The 10,350-nt window shown below is 38.3% G+C and overlaps 3 protein-coding genes across 6 annotated transcripts in view; 2 read left to right on the top strand and 1 right to left on the bottom strand.

Annotated features, from left to right (window-relative positions):
• Nucleotides 1-429, bottom strand: part of proser1 (proline and serine rich 1) — an 8,414-nt gene extending 7,985 nt beyond the window's left edge. For both annotated transcript variants that reach the window (XM_005746633.2, XM_005746634.2), the window contains exons 1-2: nucleotides 368-429; nucleotides 215-280 (exon numbers count right to left, since the gene is read on the bottom strand). In XM_005746633.2, the coding sequence (XP_005746690.1) occupies nucleotides 215-280; nucleotides 368-412 (111 nt within the window). In that variant the 5' untranslated portion in view covers nucleotides 413-429. The remainder of the gene's footprint in view (nucleotides 1-214; nucleotides 281-367) is intronic.
• A 308-nt stretch (nucleotides 430-737) lies between these two features.
• On the top strand, nucleotides 738-8,234 carry vps36 (vacuolar protein sorting 36 homolog). Of its 3 annotated transcripts, XM_005746635.2 has the most exons (15): nucleotides 902-966; nucleotides 1,138-1,328; nucleotides 1,534-1,602; nucleotides 1,699-1,769; nucleotides 2,892-3,006; nucleotides 3,107-3,196; nucleotides 3,781-3,867; nucleotides 4,454-4,486; nucleotides 4,663-4,740; nucleotides 4,974-5,108; nucleotides 5,261-5,326; nucleotides 5,423-5,487; nucleotides 5,877-5,961; nucleotides 7,631-7,707; nucleotides 7,853-8,234. In XM_005746635.2, exons 2-15 carry the CDS (start codon nucleotides 1,233-1,235, stop codon nucleotides 7,932-7,934), a joined length of 1,149 nt encoding a protein of 382 aa, XP_005746692.1. In that variant the 5' UTR covers nucleotides 902-966; nucleotides 1,138-1,232; the 3' UTR covers nucleotides 7,935-8,234. The 3 variants fall into 3 exon arrangements, with proteins under 3 accessions (XP_005746695.1, XP_005746692.1, XP_005746694.1); XM_005746638.1 differs by lacking the exons at nucleotides 902-966; nucleotides 1,138-1,328 and adding an exon at nucleotides 738-799; XM_005746637.2 differs by lacking the exon at nucleotides 1,138-1,328 and having other exon boundaries at nucleotides 912-966.
• A 1,418-nt stretch (nucleotides 8,235-9,652) lies between these two features.
• The window catches only part of thsd1 (thrombospondin, type I, domain containing 1), a 5,442-nt gene continuing 4,744 nt past the window's right edge, over nucleotides 9,653-10,350 (top strand). Inside the window, exon 1 of the mRNA XM_005746632.1 lies at nucleotides 9,653-9,978. The gene's annotated coding sequence lies outside the window, so the exon portion shown is untranslated. The remainder of the gene's footprint in view (nucleotides 9,979-10,350) is intronic.

Genomic DNA, 10,350 nt, shown 5'->3' with positions numbered 1-10,350 from the left:
AATATGAGTTCTTTGCAATCATCCTCTTTTTTAATAAATAATCATGCAATTCATCTTGTAACAACTGTAAACAAACGATCATGCAACACGGGTTATACAGTAAGTAATCTATAATTCGAGGTATCGTTTTGCTTTGTGATTGATTAATCTAATCTTTTATCACATGAGGATAGCTGGGGCTATTAAATATGGAGGAAGCTTGTAAAACATTTACCTGTTTACTGGAGAAATAGCCATGCACCTGCTCAATGGCTCTGATGCGCTGATCGGTCAAGACGCACTACAGAAACAGGATGACGAGAGAGCAAGCTAGAAGCTTAAGCGATTCCAAAATAAATAAGATATTTTGACATTAGCCGCTTCTTACCTTTCTTATCTCATCCAATACAATGTCAAATGATTTCTTATCCATGTTTGTTGACTTAAACAAACGCTAGACTCTTTAACAATGAATACTACCAAAAAGCTGAACTTAAATAAACAGACTGATTATGATACAGCAGATTAAGTCAAATTCATTCAGATGACTTTTATTTTGATGACCAAAGTTACTCACTTATACTATTAATTCGTCGAAATTTAAAGCATTAAATATTCGCAGCATACTACTTAAAAATTGCATGATCGTTACATACAATACAACAATGACTTCCAAAGAAGAGGAGCAGTCTGCAGAGCAGAACCCGTCTGTACCAGATTTGCCCGCAGCTAACAACAAGCTAGCGGGCTACAGCTAACTCGACTCGGAGGACAGCGCAACTACAGAAACAACTAGACACCCCGAAACAAATATTTGCAGGTGTTTTCATTCAATCATCGTTACATTTTTTGATGATCTATTAAATAGGAGTGAAAAAATGTCAAAATATATATTTTAAAATCTCAAATTAACCCGGGAAGATAGCAGTCCTGCTAGCTCCTGACAGCTGGCGCTGTGAACATCAACACTGAAAGGACCCCTTAGAGGTAGCTAGTTAAAAAATACAGCGTGTAGCAAAAGTGTTAGAGAAAAAATATCAAAGCTACAGTTAACTGGGGTAACATCACCAATGAAGAGAGTTAATGTATAAACAATATGTTTGTGAGTTCAGTTGACTTTAGCTTATATTATAATATCTATTTTGGTTTTTGTCGCAGGCGAATTTTGAACAGCATACAGGAAGAAAACATAAGATGAGTCTTAGCGGAGAAGAAGTGAAGTGCGACCTGAATTGTTCTTGCTTTTCTTAAAAATGGACCGGTTTTCGTGGTCAAATGGGCTCCTAGAAATAAACGAAACTTTAGTGATCCAGCAGCGAGGTGTCAGACTGTATGACGGTGATGATAAGGTATCGTTTTGCTTTGTGATTTAACAGCCTGGTCCAACAACGCGGTGGCTAAAACTTACACCACATTACTGTTACAAAAACCATATATGTCAGATGCTGATGAAGAGTTGTTGCTTTATGTGGTTGCATGTGTACCGTGGGGAGTGTTTGTAGCTCGGAAAGCTGCGCAAGTAAGTAACGTCAAGTCTTTCGTGTCATTGTACAGGCTAAGCTGGATCTCGGAGTTACCTTGCTGAGCACCCATCGTTTAATCTGGAGGGATATCAAAAATCATGTAAGGGAGCATTAAACACACCCTAACTACCCACCTTGTGTGCCAGCTGGTGCCTATTGCTGATATGATGGCTCCTTTTGTCTTTGCTGTCTCCAGGAATGCTGCATCGCCATGCCCCTGTCACAGATCATCTTCTTTGAGGAGCAGGCTGCAGGAATAGGAAAGAGGTAAACACTGCTGAATACATTTTTTTTTTCAGCACACTGCAATGGTCAACAAAGACAGTTAAAAATGATCAGGAATGCACTTAAATCATTGTGAATATCAGTCCTAATGTTTACTTATTCAATAGTCTATCTTTTGCATCATGTCGATTTTGTACATAAATAGTGTGATAAAGAGCAAAAAGGTCTAAATTATTTAGGATAGACAACTGCCAAATTATTATAAATAGCATCTGTGTTGCCCCTTACTGATTCAGTAAAAGGACTAGATGTTACAATCCCTGATAATGCATTGCTTTAAATGGAGAGAATCTTGAGAGATGGCTGTTATTAGGAAAGGCAGCCCAGAAACTTTACCAGTGGCACACATCTAGTGTGCCTCAACTTTTGGTCTTTTACACCGGCTAATCTGCCTTTTTTTTTTTTCTTCATTGGTTTGGTTTAGAAATTAGAGATCTGATCTATCTTATCATATTAAAATTTGGGACACATCGTCAGTAGTAGACTTTGGATTCATCAGGCGTTTCGGCTATTATCACTAGACACCCTCATCCAAGGAGGTCATGCCAGGGTTGATCAGGCTACAGAGTGTGTCACTGGTTTATGTTAAAATTGTTATTTCTCTTCTTCTTTCTGCTGTTTAGTTTTCTACAGTTTATTTTTCTGTCTATTCACTGCAACTTAGAAATAATATGTACCTCTTTAATATTTATGGAGCCTCACTTCTTCAAAGGGATAGAGAGAAGTAAGACAAAAGGGACAAGATAGGAGAGCTAACTAGGCTCCATTGCTACTAAATATGTAGTGAAAACAAAGATCAAAACATGATGATCTCACTAGTTGTACTTTGAAAGAGGCAAGCATCACTCTTACATCATTAGATGTGGTAACAGCTACAGAATAAAAAAGTATGGGGAGAGTAAACTAATAAATACTGTAAGGAGCAATTGATGGGGACTCCCTTCAAGAAACTTAAAGAAGACCAGAATCTTTTCTTTCCAAGCTCCTTAGACTACAATGACCTGGATGATGGAGAACCTTCACAGAGAACATATAAATACACTAACTTAAATTTAGTACAAGAAAATATGTATCTCCTAACTACTGGTTTTTCTTATTCTTAAGTGCAAAAATAGTTATCCACCTGCATCCAGTACCTGCCAACAAGGAGCCAGGTCCATACCAATACAGCAAGTACTCTTACATCAAGCTATCCTTTAAGGAACATGGGCAGATTGAGGTAGTGATTCAACTTCCTCATTTTCACTCTTTGTACTGCTTTTTTTTTTTTTTGATGACTTGGAACTGACATGGCTCTGTTTTGTTGTTTTTCCTTGCAGTTTTACAGGAGGCTCACTGAAGAGATGACCAAGAAAAGGTGGGAGAATACACCAGTTTCACAGCCCATTCCCACAGGAACTGGATCTCAGGTTAGAAACAAAAGAGCACACCGTGTTTCCTCACTGATAACCATCTGTCCTTTGTGCTCTGTTATGTTTATGGGGATTTGTAGGTGTAGGTGGCACATTGTTTTCACTCACCAGCGTATAAACGCAACTTCCATGTACCGTAACAGTTCAGTATATGATAAAATGAAGCTTGGAGTCACTGTCAGTGTAAGATATGTTCCACATGATGGCAGCGTAGGCACTTAATTCTTGTACCTTTTCAGTTTTTAACAATTAGTAAGAATTACTGCCTGACATTTAGATTTTTCCAACGTTTTTTTTAAGTATCAATATGCATCAAATTAGATTTAATGTTTCACAGAAATTAGTGCAAGAAGTCATTCCACTTGCATTAGGTCATGTGTCTCCAAAAAGTACATTACTTCATTTTTTGTTGAACAGGATAATGGTCAGTAAAATTAACGTATGTACTATAACAACTACTGACCACAAAGAGTTCCCTCCTGGATTTCTTTTGTTTGTTTTTGTCCTTCCTTGTCCTTTTAGACAAGTTGCCCGTGTTTAACTTGATTATGTGTGTTTTCTTTTCCTTTGTGGTCATGTAGGCAGGAAAGACACGTGCAGTGGGGATTGTTGGCATTGAGAGGAAGATCGAGGAGAAGAGGAAAGAAACAGACAAAAACATTTCTGAGGTAATGGGAAAAATAAAGAGTGAGAAATGGGCCAGAACTGGAATTATGGTATACTCTCTCTGATGCCGAGTTATGGATAAAATCCATCGCCATCTCCTTGAAACCCTTAGCTGAGGTCTTGTATTTAACCAAAGTCATTTTGACTAAATTAACTGTAAATATATTTTAAAATAAATATGGTTTGGATTTGGACTTTTTTTTTTTTTTTTACATTTTTTATTAGTTTTTCCTTCTGTAAAAACTTGTCAACATTGGACGTTATTGCAAAGCAAGATGACCACAGCCACTGTGACACTCTGGAAGGCAACTGGAAAGTTGTTTATATAACTTCTATTGAATACATTATATGATATATCAATATTTAAAAATACTAATTTAATCCAAATGACAGATACAAATACATGGCAAGTATAGCTTTTACAAAAATGGGGTTTAAAGTTAGGAAGTATGTTTTATATCCAGCTACAGGGGTGGGGGGTTTGCTGTGGAATGACATTTAAATTATATCTGCAGCCAGGAAGTTTTGTGGTTTATTTAATTGTCAACAATTTTGAAAGCCATTACTCATTCAGTCTCTGCTTTTCAGGCCTTTGAGGACCTCAGTAAGCTGATGGTGAAGGTAAGGAAGCTCTCATTTCATGTTTACATGTTTCTATAGTTGCTGAGTTATAACAGAATTAGGGAAGCTTTAAGTTATCCACTGACAAATGTGTAAATTTATATAATCATAAATAGCAGAGCTGTGTAAAACTCATTTCCTTAGTGGGATTTTCTTCATGATTCTCTTCCTAACAGGCCAAAGAGATGGTGGAGCTCTCCAGATCTATAGCCAACAAGATCAAAGACAAGCAGGGAGACATAACAGAAGATGAGGTAAAGAGTTTGCTGACGTGATGAGACAGAAACATGAAGGATAATATGTGTACCTTCAAGTCACTGTACCGTAATCCTCCTCACATCTTATTGAATCACACAAATTGCACAAATTTAACACAACACATGTTTTATTGCATGATACGGTTACCTTAGCGTTTTAGAAAATTGTGACTCTAAAATAACTTTTTTAGCAGCTTGTTTTTTATTTATTCTTGTGTTTTATTCAATAGACAATACGGTTTAAGGCATACCTCTTGAGCATGGGTATCGCTAACCCTGTTACCAGAGAAACACATGGATCCGGTACACATTATCACCTGCAACTGGCTAAGCAACTGGGGGATATGCTGCAGGCCCCTCTGGAGGTGGGTGTGATTTTTATTTTTTTTTTTTTTGGGGGTTGGGGGGTGAAACAGAAAGAAAGAGATACCTTTCATATTTACTTACTTGCTTTTATTTTATTCTCTTCATGATCCTCTTTCTCTCACGTTCTTTCTCCCACTCCCCACTCTCACAGGAACGTGGAGGTATGATGGCTCTTACAGAGGTGTACTGTCTCGTCAATCGTGCTAGAGGGATGGAGGTAACTCTTCGAAAATGCACACATAACTGTAACACAACATTGTACTTCCACACTACACACAAACATCTTTGGTTATTTTTTTTCCTCTTTCCACAGCTGTTATCTCCAGAAGATTTGGTGAATGCGTGTAAAATGTTTGAGTCATTGAAGCTCCCGTTGAGGTGAGTTTGTGTTGCATTTGTCTTTGTATTCCGTTTTAAATTAGGTGTGCACTAAATTAATTTGAATAGAGACAGGCTATGTTACTATAGTGCTAGGTTGGTGCCCACTTCACAAAGGCCAGGCTCTTCCTGCCAGGCTTCCTGTTGATTGAAGGGCTGTCCAGGCCTCCGCAGCTGTCATTTCCTGTTACTTCTCAGTTTCAGAAAAAAAGCCAAAAAACTGGCTTGTTTTACTGTTTGCGTACAAAGTTGATCCCAGCACTACAAGCTAGTTGCCATATTTTAACTGTCTATAATATTTAATAAAACAGCCTAAAACCCTAAAACTGGTCTCTATTCCTTCCATGCACACTTAACCCCTTTTTTCTCATATCTCATCTTGTGTGTAGGTTGCGTGTGTTTGATAGCGGAGTGATGGTGGTCCAGCTGCAGTCTCACAGTGAAGAGGAAATGATAGCTTCAGCACTGGACAATGTAAGCTGTTACAATCATAATACAGTCTGTGACGTTATCATGCTTTAGGGTGACTAAACATCACATTCCACTACTTATCAAAATGAACTAAATAATTTAAAGGTGCTGTGAATAGGAATGTAAAGCAATTTACATGTAACAACCTTTTATTTGCTCAAAACAGTATGTTGGCTGGCATCTTTTTAAAGGACTCGGGGCATGATTTTGTCATGAAAAGGAAGAGGTTAGCAAAGAAAAAACTGGGATAATCAAGGAAATAAAGAAAGTAGACAGGCATATTGGGAGCATATGGCAATGAGAGAGGTGGCAAAGGAAAAGACTTATAGTAGGTTCTATGTGAAGCCGGACACAAAGGAAGGGGAAAAGGACTTGTATATATTTGCTAGACAGAGAGGCCAAGCTGGAAAGGATGTGCAGCAGGTTAGGGTAAGTAAGGATAGAGATGGAAAATGTGCTAAAAAGCGAAGAGAGTGTGCTAAGATGGAAGGAGCTGATGAATGTAGAAAATCAGAAGGAGGGGAGAATGGATGAAGGACAGCTGGTGAATCAGAAAGCAAAAATTAGCATGCATGGTGCTTTACATAGTGGGTCTAACCCTTAACTGTTCTGTGTAGTCCTGATGGAGAATTATAGAGAAAATCAGAAGGACTGTGTGTGGCTGTAGAGAAAGCATATGATGGGCTGCCTAGATAAGAACTGTAGTTCTGTATAAGGGCATTAGAGGAGAGGTTGAGATGGAGCCAGATGAGCTGTTGTGGCGATATTGGTGATATTGGCTATTTGCTGATCTATCAGGGTCAGCATTTATAATGGCTGATAATTGATTGATTTATTTATTTTTAACTAAAGACGAGACAAAAGACACACTATTCAAACATGTTATGAGTGTTGAGCTTGCACAGTTCGTTCACCGGAGAGCGTTCTGCGATGTATGTTTGGAACCACGAACACAACAAACAGCTGATCGGCCCAGAATTGGGCAAACAAGTAAATTAATAACTACAGATAACAAATGTTAGGGAAATCTGTTTATGTTTTGAGTGTCTGACAGAATAATTAAAAATACTGGACAGTATATCAGATTTTTAAATGATCAAATATCTGTATTGGTATTGGTCTAAAAACTCTGATATTGGTTAGACTCTACTCAGTTCCTCCCTTTATTGCCACACTGCAAGCTAGTGTAAAACACTGGCTAGAGTAAGCTTAAAAACTCAGTCCACTAATGTCAGCAAATGATCTTCTCCCAGCACAGCATAGCCTTTAACATGAACTCTTTGTTATAGCACAAAATAGCTGTGAGACTGCAGCTGGACCACCCTACCAACTTCAGGGAAATTACTGCAAGTTGTCTAACCTTGTTATTGCTAGGAAAATACTAAATGGCTAAGTTGGCTACTCCTTTAAATGACTTCACTAGGTAATCTAATCTATGATACTGATTTATGGGTTGCATTAAACTAAGCTGATTTTGGTCAACAGAGAGTTATTTCAACACAGAAAAAAAGGTGAATAAGTAGCAATTGCTTTCTTCTAACCAAGAACAATCTGTGCAGTACAGACACTGCTCCAACAAGTGTGAACAAGCGTTCAACTACACGTTTTCTGAAGGTTAAGAGAGAACCGATACATTTATAACCAATTCTGTATCTCTTCCTGTCATGGACAGGTGTCAGAGAAAGGCTCCTTGACTGCAGAGGAGTTTGCAAAGCTCTTGGGTCTCTCTGTTCTTCTGTCAAAAGAGCGGTAAGTTAGTCATGTCAGTCAGTTTTACTTTATCGTCATGGTGTAGAAGTGTGAAATACTTGTCTGTGTCTCATATTTTATAGTTCTTTGTTGCTGCAGTTTGTCATGTTGTAATTTATTTGCCTTCTTCACTCCCCATGTCCAGGTTGTTGCTGGCTGAGAAGATGGGCCACCTTTGTAGAGATGACTCTGTTGAGGGTTTAAGATTCTACCCAAACCTATTTTAACCTGTTTACAATTAAAGTGGAATATATTAACAGATGATTTCTTTAAAAAAAAAAAAAACTATATCAGCTGACCTCTACAGGTGCTGTACTTTTCATGCCATGCTGTATGTATCCAATGTATGTATCCATTTGGTCTTCTGATTATAATAGAGCACTGTGAATCCACCTATAGATATGTTTTTATCTAGAACTACGAGCGATACTGGACTGTTTTCAAAATGTTTCAAGCTTCAGGTCCACTCTCGTTGGTAGAGTGACCATCGGGTGTGTTTGGTAATAAATGCTTTTTGGAAAACGGCACTTTATTTTTTATGCTTTGTTTTCATTCACAATGTACTCATTCTGGAAAAGTCGGGTATACCTATTCAATGCAACCAAAGCATTCTGTTATGAAAAATACCATCGCTAATGACATTTTCCAGAGTAAAATATATAATAAGTGGTTAGGGACTGTAGCGTTCCCTGCTGACGTAGATGCCCAGGTTTCAATTAATCCAAATGACCTGTTCCACATTGCATCTTTTGTTGGTCATTTAATTTAGTCCATCAACATCAGTTCCTGTCCCTTTCCCAGCAAACGCTCCTGTGAGTGTAATAGCTTTGGGTAAATTCAAGACCACACAAGACAGACTAAAATGCGTCTCCTGTCAATCCAGTTTACAGAGTGCATGTGAGTAATACTCAGTCCCAGTTCAGACGAAAGTTGTGCTAGACAAATACCAGAGTGTGTGTTTTGAAGGCAAAACTGAAAGTTAAGCACGTGATCAACTGGCACAACAAATCTTTCAAAACAACACTTTATCATATTCACCCACAGTTACCATATAGCAAGTAACTACATATGAATGAGGAGCCTATGGAAACAAGTAGTGTTAGAATGGTGCTTCTGTTGTCACCATAAAGTATTTTAACAAACAGAATAGAAAAGTTCATTGTTCCCATTGTGAACATGAACGTTTCATCTCCAGAGAGGTTTCCTGTTCTGTGTGGACTCTCGCCAGAGGAAGAATGAAGGTCTGCAGAGTTGATTAGATTACCCTGCCATGTGGCCCGCTTATTGATAGATGAATTCAACTAGTTCAGGAAGTCTCGAGAGCCGAGCCGAGCCGAGCCGAGGCAGGTCTGATTCTCATAATTGGGGATGCATGCACAATATTTAGGTTAGGTGAACATTTTACCGCACGACATGAGTCCAGTTGCTCTCACAATGAGATTGACTACGGCTTTCTGCATAATTTATGATTTGGTGTGCTTTTATTTTATTTTATTTTATTTTTAACTCTAATTGGTTAATCATAGAAAAACGTCATATATAGTTTACTATACAATACTGATTAAAACGTTAGATTTTTTTTCTCACACTGTCACATAAAGTATTGAACTACAGATCCCTATGTTGAATTTCACATATTTTTCCTGCGGCACTGCCATCTTAAATGTTTTGATGATCCGGGCGCCTGTTAAAACTGATATCGATCTTTGGAATGATAGACTTAATGCAATGCGATCCTTTAACTGCCAGAGCAGGAAATGTATCTTTCATTTGTGCCTTTTTTCATCTAGCATGAAATTTCCCAGAGCTAAAGCACGTTAGAACCAGTTCCACTTCTCACTGCTTCATTTTACCTGCTATTAATCTCAGGCAGGAATAAAAAGGGCGAGAGTCGTTTTGGACGCAAAACGTTCTTTATTTTTTAAATATCTTCTTAAATGGAAGCTTCAAGGCAGATAATATTTAAGACTTAAGTCGTAAACCGTTTAACTGCGTGTCTAATTTCTGAGAGGAAAAGGGAGTTTGTCGCAAACATAATACGCCCTCTTGTTGACCTTACTGAGCGGATGTCTTTCACGCGCTCTGAACCCCAGCGCGCGCCTCTGGAGCGCTCGTGGGGCTGTCATACTTGTCCCCCTGACTGTCAGTGAAATTTATTAGCAGCTTATCTGGCAAAAGAAATTCGCAACGAGCATATGGAGGGACAGTTACTGTGGGTGCTGTGCGGGCGAAAGCGTCGAGGAACCATACTTTTCTGAGTCTTCAAGACACGTGAGTACAATTTGATTTAATCAGACTGCACTACACAAAACAGTAAAGGGTTAGAGTCACTATGTAAAGCACCATGCATGCTAATATAGACTGAAAATCAAGGTTTAGATTCACTAATCAGAAGGTATTGCGCATACAAAGGGCGCTGTGTTTATTCGCGGATTAAAAACCAGTCATATCCTGAAAATATTCACCCAAATGAGCTACACAGTATGAGCAGGGGGTTAAAAACAAGCAAACACCAGGCTCCACCTTAACTTTGTATTTGCTTGGAAGTTTGGCTGACTTTATGATGGAAATAATAACTAGTAGTAAATTTTCTGATTCTGCTCTGACTTCAAAAGTCTGAAATAGTCGGTTTTTGAAAAAAAA

Source organism: Pundamilia nyererei, unplaced genomic scaffold (assembly GCF_000239375.1).
Source record: "Pundamilia nyererei isolate P.nyererei 1_Seehausen unplaced genomic scaffold, PunNye1.0 scaffold00180, whole genome shotgun sequence".
NCBI lineage: Eukaryota > Metazoa > Chordata > Actinopteri > Cichliformes > Cichlidae > Pundamilia > Pundamilia nyererei.
Note: the sequence above shows the minus strand (reverse complement) of the source record. Positions and strands in the feature narration are given on the sequence as shown.